This window comes from Rhineura floridana, chromosome 1 (genome assembly GCF_030035675.1).
Source record: "Rhineura floridana isolate rRhiFlo1 chromosome 1, rRhiFlo1.hap2, whole genome shotgun sequence".
Lineage (NCBI taxonomy): Eukaryota > Metazoa > Chordata > Lepidosauria > Squamata > Rhineuridae > Rhineura > Rhineura floridana.
Genome location: NC_084480.1, coordinates 220,435,505 through 220,458,032, shown reverse-complemented (window position 1 = coordinate 220,458,032; position 22,528 = coordinate 220,435,505). Strand labels below are relative to the sequence as shown.

Sequence of the window (22,528 nt, the reverse complement as noted above, 5' to 3'; positions counted from 1 at the left end):
AGGAGAATGTACACGCTCCGACTTTGGTGAGAGAATTCCACGAGGCTTATCCAGAGAAACCTAGACCTCAGGGGTGGGAAGGGTTAAAGCATGGAGGGGGGGATGATGTTGCACTGCAGCCAACTCAGAAGGGACAGGAAGGGGGGAGGCATGAATTTCAGGCTCCTTCGCAGTCAGAAGCAGAGTTGGGGATTGTTGTGTCTGAGCAGGAGCGTACGGGAGGGGGGCAGCCTTCTCTCCAGCCAGTTCCCATGAGTAATGCCCTTTCCGAGGAGCCGCCCGCGCCGCCCCCAGTTGATGCAGAGAACTTGTGGGAGGAAGCTTCGGAGTCAGTGCCAGTCCCTCCTTTTCCAAGCAGTTCCCAGGAGGATTCCAGTGTGGCACCGCCTCCTGATCTCGAGCCTGTTGCTCGGGAGCAGGTATCTTCGGATGAGCAGTTGGAGGCGCGCGTCTCCTCGTTCCCGCCGCCGCGAGAAACGGACAGGGCAAAGGCAGGAATTACGAAGGAGTCAGAGATGACGTTCAAAAACATTTCCTATATAAGCCTGCCACCCCCAGGGGGGTTTCGTTGAGTCAACTTCCTTCGCACATTGCAGAGCATGTCTAGAGTATAGTTAGGGACTTCAGTGAGTTAGTGTATAGTTTCCATGAAGCGCAATGCCTTTGATGTATCCATTACTCTAATAAAACGAGATTTACTTGCACACATACTCCAGCCTCATTCTTTCGGCTCTGGACAGGACAATAGTTAAGTCACAGCTGGCCTACCCCACAAGGCAGTTACGCAAGGAAGGGTGAAAGCAAGCTCTCCTATCCTTCCCTCCTTCTGTTATAACTATTTTTTTTCTTATTTCTTTGGCACTATCAGTGTAAATGACACTTTATATAGTATAAGAGCTGACAATCTAAAAATTTTCACAGGGAGACAGGAGAAAGGAAATGAAGGCAAAGGCAAATAGGAAAATGTATACACAGTTCCAGTTACATATACTCCAGCTTGATTACAGGCTCAGTTGTAGCTGGGCATGGGAACAAGGGGACTGAAAAAAGTAGGTTCTGAGAAGGGATTTGAAGGAAAAAAAGAGGTGTTCAGAGACACAGTACCAGACATAAGGGAGAAGCTGTTTGAGGGAGAAGAAGATCCTTAGACAATGGAGGATGGCAAAGCAAAGGTCACAGAAGAATGCAAAGGGATATAAAACAAGACAGACAATGGGAGCAAGGCCATGGAGGGCTCAAATGTGCTGCATCTGAGAGCAGGTGGGAGGCCATTGCAGAGATTAAGGAGCGGGGTGTCACTTGATCAGAACAATGATAGGTGAAAGATTTGGCAGCAAGGTTCTGGATAGATATGACAAGCCAACAAGAGAACAGAGACAAGTTTCCAGTGGTCTAGGAGAGGTGACCAGGCATGGGCCAGTGTTTTCACATTCCTTCAATGTTGTAAAGGCAGAAATGAAATAATTTGGTGACAGGCTGAATAAAGGGGATAATGGAAAGAAGGAGAGGAGTCAAAGAAAAAGCCAAGGATAAGCAGCTGTTCAATGGGTTAGTTGATAATATCAATGAATAAGGAGAACATACAAGGAGAAGAGGGCCTAGAAGGAAATATGCTAAGTTCAGTCTGTAACATACTGAGTTCAAGACAATGAAGGAGCTGGAGTTTGCAATAGCAATGCAGAACGTGGCACCTAGCTAATAATAAAGAATCAATACGACTAAGGAACTGACTGGTCTGTGCCACAAGCAACTCAGGTTCAAATCCCACTATGATGTTACATAACCTCAAAGATACTCCCACCTTTAAACAGCCAGCTCTTTTGCCTAATTATGAGATAATGGAATTCAGGTGTTGTGTTTTTTTTTTAATTAATCCCATTTCATGAAAATGCATTTCAGGGCAGCTGGAAGTAAAGGAGACAGTGAAAAGGAGTTCATGATTGCTTAGGTCCTTTTGCAGAGGAAGGGAAGATTGGAAGGAAAGTGATGTTTGTCTCATGTGCAGATTATACTACACACATAACAGTATGTTTTCCATTTCTTTGCCATTGTACATCTTCACTGCATGCTTTCCCCCCCAGTTTCTAAAAATAGAATTTTTCTAATTTTAATGGAGAAGCAGAAATATTACTTGCTTTACTAGAATATGAATCCATTTTGACCTGATCCATAGTATTAGTTTCAAAAATAAGAAGAAATACCTCAAATGTTCACTGATCCAGGGCTCAAACAGAACAAAACATGCAGATGTTTCACATAGTCCATTTTACTTGCAACACGAGCAGCATATATGGGCACAGTTGTCTCATGACAGGGAAACAGGATGATGGTAACTGAATTCTAACTTGTTGGTTCCCAGCTTTTTCTCTGCAAAGACTGAAGGTTATTTATGAGTTGGAAAATCTAAATCTACTTTTAAGGAAAAGGAGAACAAGTCAGTTTTCCAGCCTACCCTAATATACAAAATAAAAAAGGGGTTAATCATAGTTTACTATTACCATGATTTGCTAAACAAGTGAGGAGCCTGAGTGCTCCATGCACCCCTCTCTCCTGGCTTTGGAGCAAATTCTCCAATTTGTTAATCCAGTTCCATGTGATATCTGAATGAGAAAACTGTCATTTGAATGCAAACCACAGTTACCAGCTCAGATATCACATGAAACTATGGTTTAAACAAGTTAGCAAGTCTCTTCTGAAGCTGGGCATGCACAAGAACAAGAGGGTTTGTTGGATTTTGAATGAGACATCTGAATTGGGGCCAATGTGTCCCTCCTAGCATCTTTTTTTACATTTTGGGTATCACTGTTGCAGAGGTAACAAATGTTAAAGGAAGGATCATAAGCTTAACAGCAGAAGCAAAGCTTCATTTCCAGTTCCAATTCCTTGCATCTACAATTAAGGTTCAGGTGTTGAACTGTGACCTGGGAGAACAGGGTTTGAATCCCCACATAGCCATGAAGCTCACTGGGTGACCTTGGGCCAGTCACTGCCTCTCAGCCTCATGAAAACCCTATTCATAGGGCCGCCATAAGTCGGAATAGACTTGAAGGCAGTACATTTACATTTACAATTTTAAAAACTATTTCCAATAGCAGAGCTCAGAAAGACCTCTACACTCAGGGAAGATGAATTGGCTATATGAACCATTAACTGGCTCAGTATAATACAGTTTCTTATAAATGCAAGTGCTTTGTATGTCTCAGTCCTTCCCACTAGCATCATGAGCAAAAAAATGTGTAAGTGTTATTTAGAAAAGAAATAATGGTTGGGGATGTAAGTACACATATGTATAGAGCTGCACTCAGGACTCCTGAACCCTAATGAACCCATACATAAAGTGGAAGGGTTGCCAAGGACATTTTGATGGTGGACCAGACCCCAAGTTGGGAAATTTGCTTAAAGAGTCTTTTGCCCAAACCTGCAAAATGCATTAAGGAATGCCTTTTGTAATTGTTTGTATTTTACTTTGTTTTAATATGAATGTATTATTTTAAAACTATGTTGTGACTGCTTCAAGCAATCTTAGTGGAAAGGCAGGAAAGTTACAAATTAAGCTATTAAAAACAACTACAGTATCCAAGATCATTAAAAGGCCATGTAGCCCTAGAGTGACAGCTGCAAGAGAGGTACACTCATCACACAGGAGCGAGAAAATACTGCTAACATTCCACTTTCTTCACTGCTGTTAATAGAAAAAAAAACACCCTAATCTTCTTTGCATCCCTGGACACACTATTAATGTCTTAGTAAATAATCTAAAATATACTGGACTTCCGGGAAGGGTGACTTCGCTTGTGCCTGCTTTTGGGATGGGCTCCCGCCTCAAAAGAAGCTTATTCAGATATAAATCAGTCAGAACATTTTTTTTTTGACTGATGAAATTTCTCCCGGGCAGGGAGAAACGTAGAGATCAACCTCAAAGCCTGTTTTTGTTGGGAGGACTGGATTTCATTAATTTATGAGATAAGGTCCAGCCAACAATGCCGGACGGACTTCCTAACAAGCTCTATCTGCTTAAGCGATACGTTTATCTTTTCTTGAAAGAGAGAACGGACTAACAGGCAAGCACCCTTCTTTCTATTATTTTTTTTACTTGGTTTAAATTGTTGCAGCAAAAGGAGATTTGTCAGATTGATCGGCTTTGGACAACTTCTGGGTGAGATATAGCTCTTCTCTGTTATTCACGAAATTAACAGCTTATCTCTGTTTCTATTGCAAAAAGCTGTCCTGGAAGTGCATTCTAAAGATAATAAACAGAAGAGGGATTTCTATTCCTGATTTCTATTCCGAGGAATATTATATTGTCTGGGACTATTCTCTTTTTGGTCTATTTTATTTTGACGAATCTGCTTCTTCACGACGCCACTAACTGTTTTGATGCTGGGAACTAAATTTATTTTGCATTCTTGAACATAGAGAGATAAGGCAGGTTGCTCTGTTTATACTGTGATGTCATCAAGCCTGGAATATTAACCCAATTGTTGCTGAAATAAGAAGTGGTTCTTCTTTATTTTTGTTTTGCTTTGTTTTCGTGGTTTTAAAAATGGCAATCAAGAAAGTGGCTGAGAATCTGGAAGTAATTATGTTTCAGAAAATAATGGATGAGATTGAGATAACGAAACAAACCCTGCGACAGGGTAGTAAGGAGCTGAAAATTGAACTGAGCAAAATGACGCAGGAGTTTAAAGAAATAGGGGACCCTGTGAGAGAGGAGAATGAGATCAGAGATGAGAAAAGAAAAAATAAAGGGAAGATACAAGCCCTGGAGATTGGAACAAATGTGGAATTGGAAAAAGATCTGGAGTTTATGGATTTTAGAAATAAAATCTACTGTTTGGAATTTAACGTTATCTCTGAAGAAATTAATGAAGATATTAGAGATAAAGTTATCAATGGCTTGGATAATCTTCTGGACTGGAATGATGTGATGGAGCTTGATATAGAGAAAATCTATGGAATTAACTGCAGCCATGTGACAATGGAAAAACTCTTAAGAGATGAGCCAGTGCATTTTCTAAAAAAGAAGAACACAGATATGAATTTACAACAATGTTTCAGCAACTTATTCAGAATGGATGGCAAGAAAATATTTGGGATAGAGGAAATTCCCATCAGACTCTTATTATATGACTATGGCTACAACAGCAAGATTATTATGGAATACTGATAATGGAAGATTGGACACTGAAATTACTGGACTTAACAGGACTATTGAAGATGGAAGATGGAACTAATAGGGATAATGGAATAATGGCTATTGAAATTATTGGACCTAACAGATTCTGATGAGATGGATTAATCGAAATGTTTATTTGGACTATGATTATGACAATAAGATTATTATAATTATTAACGAGATGGATTAATTGACATGTTTATTTGGAGAAAAATTGATAGATATATTTCTTAAAGAATTGAAACCTCTCTTTGACTTTTTGTGGAAAGAATAAAGTAATGTTTATGAGATTTGATGATTAATTAAGATAACTACTGGAGGAAAGTGATTTTATAATATGATTTAAGAGACAGGATTGTTATATATTGTAGACCTATAACTGATTTGATATGTGACAAATGGGAAGTCAACATTTTATTTTTTTTTGTTTAATCATTTTTGTTTTGTTTTGTTTTTTGTCTTTGAATGTTTTATGATTTTGTTTTCTATGTTTTATGAAAATCTGAATAAAAATTATTGTAAAAAAATAAAATAAATCTAAAATATACTACAGCTCCTAAAATAAATGTCTATTAGATTGGTTACCTGCATGGATCCATGAACCAAGTAGAAGTCATGTGAACGGGTTTACTAATTCCTAAGTACAACAACTTCCTAAGATTAGCAACCTGGTGCAACTCTACTGTAAACATTTAAAGCTAATGAATATGCACAGGACAGCACAGAGTACAGTGTTACTAACTTCTTCTGCTAAAACCATACACCTCTAAAGACCGCAGTTGTGACAAGCAGAAATACAGCCAGTGGATCTTTCCCCTGTGACAGCATCTGTGTACCAAGAAAAGCTTCTCTGCTGTTATTTCTCCTCACCATACACCTACTACTTCACATGAGCCCCACCAAGTTTAGATCATAAAGTATAATGGCTCTTTATAAAGAGGCCTTAAAAATCTGTGTATCTTGTCTTTAAGCTAAAGGTCAGCGCAGTAAAAAAACAGTAGAATTCTGCACTCCTTTCAAGGCTCTTTTCAAGGCTACTTATAAGAAGCAAAAAAGCTACAATGTAAATACTAGTTCCTGAATGAACAAAAACCACAGATTGGAATGTGCTGACTGGCCAAGTAATAGTCTTTAAAATGACACTTTTATATCAGCAACATTGTTACCAAACTTTCAGAATTTTTCCAATCGGTTAGCAATATTCTTGTTTTCATATAACTTTAGTTATTCAGTTAGGTCAACTTTTAATAATGTCTAGTCGTGGAAAGTAGTGAAAACATACAGTCAGCTACCATCAAAAATGTAAATCATTTAAATTAATCTCAATGAGGCCTTAACACCAAAGTATATAAAGGAGTAAATTATGAATTTAAATAAATATTGAAAGCACTTTTTATGGTACAATTATTTCTACATTTCACAGCATAATGAACAAATGATTAGATATGCAGAGCTTATTAGTACAAGCAAATGATTATGATTTTCTAGGCAAGGTGATTTGAAATAGTAGTAAGGCGACTGTAGAAATCCTTGTTGGAGGATACTGATTATCTTTACCCATTTCAGTCTGCCTTCAGGTCTGATTTCAGGATAGAATTGGCCTTCAACACTCTGAGGATGACCTTTATTAGGAGAGGGACAGAGGGAGTGCGATCCTGTTGCTCTTAATCTCTCTGTGGCTTTTTCATACCATTGACTATAGTATCCTCCTGAACCAACTCTGTGATGTGGGAACTGATGGCACTGTACTTCAGTCCTGTAAGTAGGAACTGAACCAATGATCATACACGGTGGCACTGGGAAACTGATGGTCCCTTGGCACCTGTGCTATGAGGTTCCACAGGGTACCATCTCATCTCCAATGCTTTTCAATATTTATTTGAAACTGTTTGGAGTGTTCATTAGTAGATTGAGAGCTAGGTGTTAACAGTGCACTGATGACATTCAGCTCTATTTATCTAACATCTGAATTATGTGGGGCTATATACATCCTGGACCAGTGTCTGGAGTTTGTGATAGGCTGGATGAGGGCCAATGAACTGAAACTGAATCCTGTCAAGAAAGAAGCCCTATGGGTAAGCAGATCCCAATTTTGGTAAATGGGCTAGTTGCATATTCTTGACTGGATTGCACTGTCTTGGAAGAAGTAGGTTCCTAGCTTGGGAGTACTCCTAGATCCAACACTGGCACTGAAGGTACAGGTGTCATCAATAACCAGAAGTGCTCTTTTTAAGCTACAGCTGGTACACCAGTTGCGGCTATACCTGGGCAGAAATAGCTTGGTCACACCAGTGAAGGCCTTGGTAGCCTCTAGACTGGACTATTGCAACATGCTCTACATGGGGCTACTCTTAAGAACGGTTCAGAAATTGCAGTGGCTTTTGGCAGATTATACCAAAAGCTTTGTTGTGGCTGCCAGTACATTACCAAGCTAATTTTAAGGTATTACTGCTAGTGTACAAAGCCCAAAATGACCTAAGACCAGGTTACCTTGTCTCTTATACACCAGCCAGATTGCTGTGATCATCTGAGAAACCCTCCTGACTGTCCCACAGGTGCTGCATATTTACTTAGCTTCTACTCAAACCAAGGCTTTCAGTATAGTGGTACCAGTATAAAATATACTTCCTACTGAAATTAGACAGGCATCTATCATTCTGATATATCCTTGTTAGTTGAAAATGTTTTTGTTCCATCATGTGTTTTCAGAGAATTTTATTCATTGTTGGTAATTTGATCCTGTACTTTACAATCTTACGATTTTATATTTTAATACATTTTAAGGCTTAATTTGGTGTATGCCACCATAATATTTTATTATCAGCTAGTGATTCATAAATGCCTTTATAAATATAAAATTAAAATAAAACAAAAGATACCCCAAGCATATCAGAAACATATCAAGAAGCAATAGCAGCAATGACCTATACTGCTTTGACTAGAGGCAACAGTCACAGTCATCACGCTGCCTCCACTTAGACTTCACAATGTTTCATTTAAATTCAAACAAGAAAAGCCCTTTATCTCCAAATTTGTCCTTCACTATGTCCCTAGAATTCCTCAAAGCAGAGATTAGGAACCTGTGCAGACGCAACACTGCATGTCCTTTAACAATACTTAAGAGTTGGAGCAATGGGATCACAGGCTACTTCCCAGAGAGCTGCCCCCTCATTAGAAAATCCTTCCCACACTCCATCATTTTTTTTAAGATTATGCTGGAATCACCATTCATCATGGCTAATGCTAACCAAGGTCTGCTTTTAATCACAACTTCAAACATATTCAAAGTGACCATCTGAACTATATCAACTGTCTTAATAATGTTGCTTCCTCCCTGCTAAAACAAGATCAGCACAGCACATGTCTTCTTTCTATTCTTTGGGCTGATTGCAGGTGTTGCCACCACTCACCATATGCTCAGAGGCACATGTTACCAAATTCTTCCAAGCTACACAGGAAGTGGATTGGACTGTGAAATACCAACCCAAATGGTGTTTGCATTTTGACCAATTTGTAGGGTGGTACAATATCTCAGAGAGGAGGTCAGGTCTCCTGCTCCCCTGGTGCATTCACTATAGCTGCCCAATTTCCCTGCTTTTTAAAGTTTGATAGAAATAGCTGTGGGCTATAGGTACATTCTTAAACTGCAAGGTTTTTTGCCTATTCATGAATTTCCCTGCTTTTTAATCCGGGAGGTAAGAGATGGGATCCTGTGCAAGTTAGCACCAGCAGTAACAGAAATAGTTCAGCAGTGTATTATAAATGTTATATTACCATCAAGAATGCCTTTACTTTTACAAGAGGGTCATGGCTTAGTGGCAGAGAACATGCTTTGCATGCAAAAGTCCCCACATTCAACACCCAGCATCTCCAATTAGGGCTGGGAGAGATCCTTATGTGAAACCTTGTCAGTCAGTACTGAGCTAGATGGACCAATGGTCCGACTTGGTATAAAGCAGCTTCCTATGTTTCCTATACTCTACAGGGGATACACAAAGAAATATGCTTGACACCCTTTCTTTAAACATTGTGCATCTTGCAATCTATATTACTTTGCAAAGTATCAGCAGTTACTACCTCTTCTGCTTTAATCTCTGAATGCCAGTTATAGGGCTCACTGTAACAGATTATACACTTAAGAAGCAACTGAGCGTTCTAAGATTCTTAAACCTGACTTTTTAATTTGCTACTGCACTACTGGTCACAAACAGAAAAACCACTTGGCCACCTCATTGGTGTAATATGGTATTACACTAACTGCAAATGTTTGATGCCCCTGCAAATGTTTGATGAAGACCTTCTGTTCTCTGCAAAAGATGCAGAGGAAAATGCCTCCCCTATACAGCAAAGACTTTCACAAAAGTGGGAGGCAGTAGCCAACACAGGACTAATTTCAGATGGGGGCTTCAACACAGGACTAATTTCAGTGAGTGAGTGAGTGAGTGAGTGAGTGAGTGAGTGAGTGAGTGAGTGAGTGAGTGAGTGAGTGAGTGAGTGAGAGAGATTTAAGATTAAACAACCAAGAACTAAATTCAAGATTAAAGTGTTAAAAACAAAGAGTCGCATCAAATCTCAAAATAACTACAGCAATGTTATGAGCACAGGTCAAACAGCCACACACACTTCAAACAAAAAGTATTTGAGCGTTTGTCATTTATAAACCCATTTAAGGATTTATACCACCAGCATCAATCCAAACACAAGAAGCCTCTATTTTTCTCCCATAAGTGGGAAAGCAATGATCCCTCCACCCATTGCCACCCTGGGCTCCTTCTGGGAGGAATGGTGGGATATAAATTTAATAAATTAAAGAAATAAATGCTGCTGATACAGTCAATTTAAAAGTTCTTTTCAAAAAAGAAAAAGAAAAAACACAAACAAAGAGACTGAACAACACTGGATTACACTTCAGGGTTGTCATACACAACTCCCTCTCAGCCCCGCCCCCATATCTGTACAGCCACACTAGGCTACTTTGCAAAGCTTCTATAACCTATCCAGCACTATATCCACCCCTCCCCATTGCTGCACTATGCATATACCAGAGAGAGAGAGAGAGAGAGAGAGAGAGATTTAAGAACCAAGAGCTAAATTCAGGATTAAAGTGTTACAAACAAAGAGTCTCATAAAATCTCAAAATAACTACAACAATGTTATGAGCGCAGGTCAAACAGCCACACACACTGCAAACAAAAAGTATTTGAGCTTTTGTCAGTTATAAACCCATTTAAGGATAGGGGGTGGGGGGTGGCAGGGCGACTGAGCCAGCGGAAAGAGCAGGCTGCGGGAGACAGCAGGGGTAGGAACACACACACACACACCACCATCACTCACCTCCATTCTGCTACTGCCTTCTCCGTCATCCTTGCCCTCTGGCTTTCTCCCTCCACCGTCCATTTCTCTCTCTCTCTCTCTCTCTCCTAACTGACTGGCTCTCCATTTCCTCCCTCGTACTTCCTTACACAGAGCACGAGGGAAGAGTAACGCTGACCAGAAGGCCAGTGTGAGTCACATGCCTGTTGCCCACCAATCACAGGAGCAGAAGACTTCCCTTGCTTCCTCCAAGTAACTGGAAGGGAGGGGGAGTGAAACGAAAGAACTCCTGGTTTCTACTGCGCCTGCGTGACGTTATCACCCACAGTAATGCATTTTTAAATCTATTAATTAAAAACAAACCATGCCGTTTTTTTACTTTAAATCTACTGAAGATGAAGGTCTGTGTTTGGGGCAAGCTCGGGGATTTGATTAGAGATACCTTACAGTCATCTCTGAGTTTTAATGAACGACAACAGACTATGAGAACTTCTCAAGAAAAAAGTCCAAACGGCTTCTTGTTTTTCTCTCTCCTGTTTTTCACTTTAACCTGTGGATTCTCCGTGGGGGGGGTTGTGTATCACCAAGAAAACTTTCAGAGTTGTACAGCAAGCGATTCTGAATCCAACAGTATAAGACTTGTAAGTTTTTGTTTTGAATTGGGACTATAGAAAGCACCAGAAAGGTGTGTGTGTGTATTTTCATTTAACATGGTAGAACGTGAAAAATCCCTACTGACTATATTATACAGCCACGAGAGTGGCTGTATAATATATATCAGTCATCTGAGTTATAGAATGAATGTTGGGGCTTTGGGGGGTGGTGGTTAGGGCTCACCAGACTCCTAGGTCCTTAATATGTGTAGAATCATTCAGAAAGCAGGTACACGACTACCATATTATTAAATGATTAAGTTATCACCAGGTAATAGAGATAATGGTTTATGAATCTATAAAGGCTATTGGTCTTATCAATCTGCAACACAGAAGAGTCACAAAGCAGAGGAACATAGTGAGTCATCTGAATTCACCCCCAGTTTCACACTATGTGTTCACTACTTTTCAAGGAGGGGAATGCACACAGGGACAGCATTATGGATAGACATGACTGGGCATCTGCCAAGGGCCCACAGCTCAGGGGTCCACTATCAAGAGCCCCCTGGACTTGCTCCTCCACTTCTGCACCCAATCTAGACAATAGTGGTGGTAAGAAAGAGAACCAGTAGGTTCCACTGCCAGCTTGTTAATTAATTGGCTCTCTGCCTGGCAAGCAAGCAGGTGGTAACAATTATATGGAAGAGGACGAGGAGCTGGTGATAAATGACAGTAAGGAGGCAGACTTACTAACAGAGAAGGCAGTGGGCCCTATGGAGGATATCTTGCCCAAGGGCCGCCCTCCAAAATCTAGAGCCAGCACTGGATGCTGTGACAAATTTACTTTAAACTATGTGCATTTATTATAGCAGAGAGACGATCTCTCAGACAAAACGCTACATTTTCTGTTCATGTGGTGACACAAACTATTGTTTACAGAAGCTCATGGAATTTAGATAGACAATATTTTGTTTTATTTCTACAAACAATGGTGGCTAGCCTAATGCAGTCTTCCATGACCTGGTACCCTTAAGGTGTTTTACACCACAATTCCCATCAGACCCAGACAGCATGGTCAGGGATGATAAAAATTGTAGTCCACAACTTCACCGCATACCAGGTTGGGGAAGCCTGGCTAACAGATAAGCAAACTAGGAAAACGATTTAAAAATATATAATATGGAACAGCCCTGCTTCCAAATTCTTTGTTCCCTCACAGCAATTTTCTGCTAACCAAGATTAGTTTGATGTTCTGTTGCATTTAACATGCACAAATTACTAAAGGTGAATTCACACATCGGCAATTCACCAGAAAGTGTTTACAACATTAAATGATAGCTAGCATGACATACCTCATATAGGCAACTATTTTATCACATCATCTGCATCATCTACATTTAGTATGAAGTAAAATTCTCCTTGCTACATAACAGGAATTATTACTGAAAGGTAAAAGCACTCACCCCAGGAAATTTCATTGTCTGTATGGGCTCTGTGGAACAGCTTAAAATCCAACAAGTATGTTTTTCATTATCTAACACAAAAGACTCTAAAGGAGTCAATTCATAGAGATTCAGGATTGCTGATACCAGTGATAGATACCCAAGTCATTTATCAGTTAGCTCCTCTTATCCATTCATCCTCAACACCTATTTCTGGCAGCTATATAATCCAGATACAAATCCTCTATGACTGCCTACCATTTGCAATTTAAATGTGGCAAATAACCATTCATGTTTGCAATTTTAAATTGTATTTTCCAGAAGCAGAATTTGTGCATAGAAGTGGATTATGCTGAATAAATGGACACACTGTTAACACCAGGTAATTGGATAAAGCAAATTTAGCTTCTTTAAAGTTTATTGTTTAGATTTTCTAAGGTTCTTATACTTGGGCCCTAGGAGACACCTAGTTTTCAAATACTGTCTTTTCTGCCTCAGCCATTAAAAAAAACACCACGTGTACAGAGGAAGAAATCTACTATTGAGGCCATTTGTTTCATTCCTGCCAAACTTCTGACAAAACACAAGCCAGTTCTTCCTGTTTATGCCTTAGGAAAAGTCAGTTCTAACAGTGTCGGCCTTCAGAAATGCAGAGGGGTACAGAAAGCTGTGTGTGTACACATACCCCTCCTGGCAAGTCCACATCCATTTTGTAATTCATCAATTTCTTTAAAAGAGTACTTTGGAAAAAGAGCAACTTCTTGAACAAAAACTGAGATGTCAGAAATTCTTATTAGGAACAGCAGTATTTTTCTCTCTCTCTAAGCAATTATACATTTTTATCAAAAGATAACTGAGCAACTATTTTACCATATTAGCTGAGCACACCATTTCCCCCCAGTAGGACCAACACTTGCTAATGCAAAAAAGGAAACACTAGTCAGAAGGTTATGGAAATTATCAAGTGCCCCCTCTTCCTATTAATAGGATATCAGAAATCCAGAACAGTTAACAAAACCAATTAAGCAAAAGTGCAGCAAATGTTTTAAATTGGAAGCCACCCCCTCAACATTAGTTACTCCAGACACATGTCTGGTGGAAATACACCCCTTACATGATCTATTCATATTATGCTAATTAAAAAGTCTTAGTCTTAGAAACAAAATATGGTCACTGAAGCTTTAACCAAAAGCCAAATAATCATCAAAATCAATTGCAATATATATATATATGAAAAAAGCCCAGCAAGCCCAGCAAAGAGAACAAGAACATTTTTAAATGTTTACTGAGAAAGTGTTTTCTTGCCACTGTTAATGGCCAAAAATCCTCATTTTCAGCATCAGTTTTAAAAGGTTTCGTTCCTTTACCACATCAACAACTATCTAGATATGCATAATAAAAATACATTAAAGCAATCACGTAGGAATCCTAATAGTGAGAAGTCCTGCAAACTTAAAAGAGAAGTCTGAAAAAGCTGAGAAACCCAGGGGTGCATCGGGGCGGGGGAGAGAACATGCCCCATATATTTATCAATCTACAAACCTCAAAAAAGGCCAAACAAAATTGGTGCAGAACTACAGACAGTTGATGTGGGAGGGGCAGAATATGCATAGAAAGAGAAGCACAGCAAGAGAAAATTACTGAGGGTTAGGCTGAGGGTTTTTGAATAAGCATTTATAAACTATCTTTATTTGGTATGCTTTTACCAAACAGATCTCTATAGTTAAAATCCACTGGAGGAAATGAAGCAGATTTAAGAATTAATTTGTATCATAGAACTGCTAGGTCAGCCATCACGCATCCACTGTTTGCAATTTGAAACAGATTATTCAAGTCACAGAGAAAAGAATCCTTCTTGAGTCATGCACTAACTTTCCTCCATTCTAGTTAGCAGATGAGTTTAGATTTAGAGTTAGCAGATGAGTTTAGGTTTAGTCTCATTTATGTAATGGGAAATTACCATGTAAGGGTTTCATGACAACTGCTGCATCAGCATGCTAATACACAGAAGTTGGCAATTCAGGTTAGAAGCAACATCAGGGGCAGGGAACTCTTACAGGCTAGTTTTTCATGCATGCCCAGCATCATGTCTAAAACTAACTTACTGAGGATTACAAGTAGAACAAAGTTGTAGCACTTGCAACATCTAACAAAGTCACAATTTTCCACCTCCTAACCTATTAATTAAATCCCAGCTGCACCTCAAACAAGCATAACATTGTTCAAATTGCAATGCAACACAGACTCCCGTATCCACGGCAAAACTGCAAGAAAATGAATTCTGTCTACTTGATCATTTCTGTTTTGCTGCTATTTTATTTTATTGTTTTGTAGTTTGAATTGCTTAATTGTTTGCTGTTTTAAGTTTCTTGCAAAATAAAGCAGGATACAGAAAATAATTTGCTTCGCACCATTATTAACATGCAGTCTTCCATTTTATCTACTAACACACTCTTATGATGGCATGTTGTCAGTTTCTACTTCTAGTAAAACTAAACAAAAAATACTATTATTGTCTTATCTCAAACGGGGCCTAAAGTCTAAGAAAGAGTGATTTACCAAAAGGTCATGAAGTGAGTTCATGGCAGAGAAAAGCCTTCTTGGGCTACATACACATTACTGGCTTAGAATGCAACTAGCTCATTTTTTTTCTCAATTAGGATGGTTGGGGGGGGAATCACATCAATATGCAGTATTTCATACAAAATAACCATAACCAGTGGTGGAAGTGCAATGGATGTAGAGTAAATGGGAGTGGGTACACAGCCTTGGTTTAGAGCTCAATCTTAGCTACTTCTGCTACAAAAGGAACAGAAACAATGAAACTAGGCATAAATACTGTTCACAGATGGTCTCAATCCCTAAATAACCAAATCAAAAAGATGAGAACTACCCATAAGAGTGTGACATCACAAATTTGGGGTGGAGGGAGGTAAGAAAATCAGCTAAGATGCTTCTCTTGGAATTAGAAAAGGAACTACTAACCCATCTCCTTCAAAACATAGGAGAAGGGAAGCAAAAAGTGAAGTGCTAAATTATACTGCAGCTGTAAGATAAAGCAGTCCACAGTTTTGCCTCATATCTAAAAGCCCATCTACTCCTTAACATCTTATCAAGATAATGACAGACTGCGTACGGTAGCTTCATGACAAAGCACAACAGTTATAACAGCATGGCTTCTCCCCAGTTCTGGAAGACTGCCACTTTGACAGTCTGTTAAAGGTCAAAGCTAGGAACTTTCTGAAACACATACAAGTATCGATTTAAGCAGGACTTGCAGCCAGGGAGAGGTACAAAAGTATTTTGTATGTATCTGTAGTTTAAAAATTCTTTAATTTCTGTACACAAGTATGTTTTCCTCCTGTTCTGTGTTAAAGAATAGATGGAGATCATAACTAAGAAGAGATGCAGCTACAGGTGCAGGTGGGAGAAATATGGGACTACATATGGTCAAAAGACAATAATAATGTATGCAAAACAACCTCCAAAATGTACTGCCGGATTTTTGTTTGTTTGTTTAGAAACAAACCAAAGCCCTAGGACTTAATAGCACATAATATACAGGGAGCGCCTTTTAAATATGGATATGTTGGTATGATATTTTCACATGCAAGGAGTATGTAGAAGTTTCTTGCCTTATCTGCATGCTTCTATGTCTTGTTTTCACCTCATTAAAATTAGTCATCATGGTAGAAAAGGATTAATCCTGGAAGAGCACGATGGCTTTCCTTAACCCTGCCTAGCATAAACCCAGGAGCTACTCATGGCATTGAGACGAAACTGATGACAGTGAGGGAAGCAGCCCAGGATGAACATTGCCATCTTGACACAAATTGCAACAATAAAAAAACACTATTATATTAACAAACAGCTGTCAATAACAAGCAAGCTCACAATCATAACAAAGTAAAAGGCAGCACTAAATTGATAGCCAGTTAGCCAAGAACCCACCAGCATATTAAACATTTGTAAGATATGCCCTGGCTACCTATTTGTTACCAGGCCACATTCAAGATCTTACTTTATATACTAAGCCCTTAACAGCTTGGTACCATTTTACTTCAGGGATCACCTTGCCCCCTCTACTCGATTGCTTCAATCTGCTGAACTTGCACTTTTGCAAGTAGCATATGAAATTCACTCCACATCTGCAGGGAGTAGAGCTTTCAGTGTGGCAGCACCTGTGCTCTGGGACATTCTGCTGTTAACATTAGTCAAGCACTAACATTATGCTATTTGTTTCAGCAAGCCTATTCACCACAATCTGTTTTTACATAATCTGTTTTTAAATTTTGCTGATTTTATTTGTATAGTTGATAATTGTTTTATATTGAAGGATTCTTTTACTAAGCAGCTTAGAAATTCTTCAAAATACATAAAAAGTAAACCATGTAGTTAAAATAAAAATTAGATGATGTGACTACAATTCAGTTGAAGTTGACCAGCGATTCAGTTGAAGTTGACCAGCATAATCCTAACAGACAGTCTTAGAGGATTTACCTAAAGCCAAGCTAAAATAGCAAGGAACTGAAAACAGAAATAGGAAAGGGAGGAAACACATAGCAAATGCCAAATGTAAAAGACTTGAACAGAATGTCCTCTACTGTGGAATTGCCGAGACAGGTACTACCTTAAACATCATAGATCACCTAAAAATACACAGCAACACTGGCTGCTTATTACAGTAGAAAAGAGTACACTGACAGGCTTAAGTCCGGATACAACTATATTTCCCACCTATCCACCCACAGGTAAATTCTTCCATCCACAGAATATGTCAGATCAGCATGCACATCTATCATACCAATACAGGTTTCCCTTGACAGCAAACACAGAAGAATATGTCAGAGACCATAATTATATAGCCATGAGAGTGGCTGTATACTATAGTCAGCATGGATTTTCTGCATTCCGCAATGTTAAATTGAAAATACCCCCATGCCATTCTCATGCTTCCCATAAACTCATTTCAAAACAAAACCTTAAACAACTTATAGTCCTGAACTCAGAAGCACTTGCTTAACAACCCTCTAAGTTTTAGTGGTGATACACAAAACAGAAAATCGAGAGATCAAAGTGTAAAAAAAGAGGGGGGGAAATCCAGACCCCTTTTGGACTTTTTTCTGTCAGAGTTCTCATAAATTTGTTGAAATTAATAAAAAATCAGCCATGTTCACAAAGTACCTGTCATCCTATTACTGACCTTGCCCCATACTCTGATCTTCATCTTCTGCAATTTAAAAGTTAAAAAAAATGCCTGGCTGATTTTTAATGAATTTAAGAAATTTTACATTGAACTCAGTGATAATGTCGGGCATACTCAGTAAGAACCAACTATCAGTGTTCTAAAAGCCAGACTCACAGCTGCTGGACTTGCCTAATCAGGGGGCCACATGCACACCAGACTTTGATTTCACTTGAGACAGTCATGGCTTCCCCCAAAGAATTCTGGGAAGTGTAGTTTGTGAAGGGTGCTGAGAGGAGACTCTTATTCCCCTGACAGAACTCCAGTGGCCAGAGTGGTTTAACAATCAGCTGCTCTGATTGAAGGTCTGTGAGGGGAACAGGGCCTCTCCTAGCAACTCTCAGCACCCTTCACTAACTACACTTCCCAGGATTCTCTGGAAGAGGCCATGACTATTGAAAGTGAAATAAAAGCCTGATGTGGATGTGGCCAGAGACAGCTTTGGTTTAAATTTAGGTGGGAGGCTACATGTGCCTGCTGTAAAATAAAAAGGTGGGGAAACCCCTGAAAAAGAATGATACTGTTCACAATGTTTTCTTTTTGGAAAGGGGCTTCGCCCAGTGCCCACCCATCCAATCTCCTCCCCCCCCTTCCTCCCTGCCCCTCCCCTCCCTGCCCCTCTCCCAGGCCAGTTTCACCTATCCTAAGCATCAATGTACAGGAGTAAATCCCACTGAACTCAAAATGCATGCAAATAATCAAACCTACCCTACCCTCCTCCCTCCTATCCCCTCCCTCTTGCCCCTTCCCTCCCCCTTCTTTCACCCCTCCCGTCCCCCATCTCCTTCCAATCCCCTCCTTCCCCCTCCCCCATCCTCCACCCTCCCCCTCCCCCTCCCCCATCCTCCCCCTCCCCCATGGTCAGTTTTACCTATCCTAGGACTATGACATGGGAGACCACCAGGATTCGAAACCCCACACAGCCATGAAGCGACTGGGTAACCTTGGGCCAGTCACTGCCTCTCGGCCTCAGAGGAAGGCAATGGTAAACCACCTCTGAATACCACTTACCATGAAAACCCTATTCACAGGGTCACCATAAGTCGGGATCGACTTGAAGGCAGTCCATTTCATTTTCAAGCATGACTACACAGGAGTAAATCCCACTGAACTCAATAAGCATGCAAATGACCAAACCTGTCCAAACAGTTGGCTCTTACTGAGCATGCCCATACTTATCGATTTCAATCTTAATTTTCTTCAATTAATTAAAAATCAGCCAGGCATTTTTTTAACTTTTAAATTGCAGAAGGTGACGGTCAGAGTATGGGGCAAGGTCAGTAATAGGATTACAGGTACTCTGTGAATATGGCTGATTTTTAATTAATTTCAACAAATTATGAGAACGCTTGACAGAAGAAACTCCAAAAGGGGTCTAGATTTTTTTTTGTTTTACACTTTGAACTGACTGTTTTGTGTATCCCCATGAAAACTTAGAGAGTTGTTAAGCAAACATTTCTGAGTTCAGGACTACATGTTTGTTTTGTTTTGAAATGAGCATATGCAAAGCAACAGAATGACATGGAGGGTATTTTCAATTTAACATGGCGGAATGTGAAAAATCCATGTTGGCTATAGTATACAGCCACTCTAGTGGCTATATAATAATAGTGAAACTGTGCCGTAAAGTATAATTGTGGCCCTAAAGAGGTTGGACAAGCACGACCTAAATTCCAGAACAACCCAACTCTCGGCCACTAGATTTAAAGTATTACCCCAGCTAGTGCAGAATTGTGAACAGTAACAATTTGACCACTGAGAAATTTCCCAAGAGTGGGATGAACACTGTTGGTTGGCATGATCAAGAGGAAGAAGATGAAGCCTAGAATGGATGGACCTCATCTACTAGCCCAGCCTGATTAAGTGTGGCATTTATTCTTGATAACTTAGTATAAGGCCAGGGAATATCTGTAAAGGAGCCATAACAATGTATTTCCTGTACAAGATGGATAATTGAAATTGATTATGTAACATTGTACTTCATATCCTGAGCTGCCTCTGCCCCCAGAACTGGGACAATCCTGTATTCTACTGCCACAGGTGTTATTGGTCTCTGGGGTATAAGAGGTCCAGAGTATTTTTCCTACAGATCTAATGAGGGTAGAATACTTTACCCTTAAAAAGGAGTATCTACACAACTTAACTACATGAGCAGTAATTATCAAAGTTGCATGTATAATAAGAATGGAAAGATAGGAACTTTTATCCTTCTTCATTTAGTACTGAGGTATATTAAATAAAAAATATGTATGCTTCAGTCAAGAATGGTGCACACATCTTTAAACTGCTGCTTCTCTCTGCAAAATATACCGGCACATGGTACTTTCCCAGTTGCCACTGTTGCATACCTCAGCGATAAGAACAGCAATTAAGCTATATGCATAGTGTATAGTCTAATGAAGAGTGCCTGTATTTGTATTTGGACATCCATAGTAGAATTAACAACACAAAGCACAAAATGGAAGTAAGAAAGAGAGGGAAACTATGGAACATTAGCTTATTTCAAGTTCAAGAGAATTACAATATATCAAATATATCATCTGCCATTGATAACAGCAATAATTTTGTGCAAGTCAGAAATTAGTCACATTTTACAATTTGAATGAATGTGTCAGTCAAATACATAAACAATTTAAAGACAAATACTCCCCCATCCATCAACATGTATATTCCAAACCTGAAGCCAGGAGAATGCAAATTGTAGACCCTAGAGCCATACTCTGGGAGGGAGAGAGGGGGGGAGAGAGGGGGGGGAGAGAGAGAGAGAGATCTTTGTACAGACACTATACATAAGATATTTCACATTCTTTAGGTAGCTGATCTCAGAAAGAGGTATGCTATTTATAGGTTTCACAAATGCTCAATACTTTAAATGAATAAAGACAGCAAGATGTTCCCATATATAGGGAAGTAAAGTATTTAACACTTCTTAAACAGAAACCTTCTGCTTCTTGTATGTGTCAAATATGCAGGAAATCTTTCAAATCTATGATGTTTTGTTACAATACATCAGGCTCAAAAATATCCTGTGAAATTAAGTCATAACACAAACTGCTTGTGCTGACAGCCTGTTCTCCTTCACACCTAAGTAAACATAAACACACACATACACACACACCATGAAACAAAATTTTATTATTGTTCTGGAGGAATTGTTTTTGTTCTTATGCATAACTAAATGTAAGATTACCGATATTTCTGTTTATTCCTCAAAAATGGTCAAAGTAATTAACCATAAAAAATGAAAGTACTTTTTCCTGCACAGTCCTGCAGGTAGGACTATTGTATATTTCACAATTGCATTGCACATTTGCAAAATTTAGCCCTGGGCACATAATTAAACCAGAAAACATGAGCTCTCTCTTTTTCAAGTAGGTTTCCTTTTTAAAAAAGGACTTTCAAAGTATGGACAAAGCCTGGTGAGCTGTAGGCTAAGCACAATCTCCAATGGTTAAGAGGTGGAGCTGCAATGTTCCATGCAGCTCACTGACCCTCCTTCATGATTTACATAAGCAGAACAAGTTGTGCCAAAAACCTCAAAAAAAACCCTGGCATACATAATTTTAAATAAACTGAATGATTTATTCAAGTCAGAGAGCTCATCTATGCAGAATCTGGGAGAGACTGGAGGGGAAACTATCTGCAAAACACAGAACGTTTTTTACTCTTGCTACAGAACTGAAGCATCATATTGGCAACTTCCTATACAAGCATGCCCACATTGGCACAGAGTTACATAAGCTATAGGTATCTGTCTTTAACTGTTATACACTTACTAGATATACTAGAAGCAAAATATACTAGATTATCAGGCATCCAAACATCATCTATAGTTAGGGGCAAGGGGCCCTAATCAGCATGACCATCCACTCCCACAAGTCATTGGGAGGAGGGACTTCTCACATTAGAGCACAGAGCTTTGAATCAGGCAAGAAAGAGACTCACTGCTTCTGCTTTTCCCAGAGCCCACCATGATTTGAGAACTCTTCCCTTTCCCCAGCTTCTCACTAAACACACACACAGAGAGAACGTTTAACAGGAGTTAAGAGCCACTACAAATTATGGTAGGTCAGTTAAACAAAAACCATGGACCATTGTGCATTTTGAACAAAAAGGATTATTCTAGCTTTTCAGGTACATTGCTATACCACTAAAGGTAACCATAAGAGATGTATTGTAATCATTATTATATTTTACTCCAGAAATCTTATAGGCATGGTTTGATCAGTTTGGGGGCATAAGAAGAGCTTCCTGGATCAGGCCAATGGCCATCTAATACAACATCCTGTTTTCCCAGTGGCCAACCAGATGGCTATGGAAAAGCCACAAGCAGGCATCTTTGCATGCCAATTTTTCTTGCACAATCAAGCTATTTTCTCTCCCCCACCACCCACTACTACAGTACAAGGGAAACGAAACACTTTAAAAACAAGGTAAGGTTTTCACAGAGGAAAGCAAGAATATAAAATACAGTGGATAGTCTTGATTTAAACTAAGAGAACTATCATTTCCTGGGGAGGAGGGATAACTTGTTCAGTATGGAGACCATTATTTTCAGACTCAAAGGAGTGCACTTACCAAAATTTTGTTATCCACTTTGTCGCTCTTGACTTCTAGCTTAACTTTCTTTTTCACTGAAATTTTTATCTTCCTCCCAATCACATCCTTGACACTTTCTGAAATAGTGAAGAATACAAAATTGCTTTCATTGTCAAACAGCAAGGAAAATATGCTACTCTTATACTGCCACGGAAATGCA

At 39.4% G+C, this 22,528-nt stretch overlaps 1 protein-coding gene across 1 annotated transcript in view; it reads right to left on the bottom strand.

Annotated features, from left to right (window-relative positions):
• The window catches only part of CARMIL1 (capping protein regulator and myosin 1 linker 1), a 221,984-nt gene that overhangs the window by 194,525 nt on the left and 4,931 nt on the right, over positions 1–22,528 (bottom strand). The window contains exon 3 of the mRNA XM_061593631.1: positions 22,348–22,445. Within this exon, the coding sequence (XP_061449615.1) occupies positions 22,348–22,445 (98 nt within the window). The remainder of the gene's footprint in view (positions 1–22,347; positions 22,446–22,528) is intronic.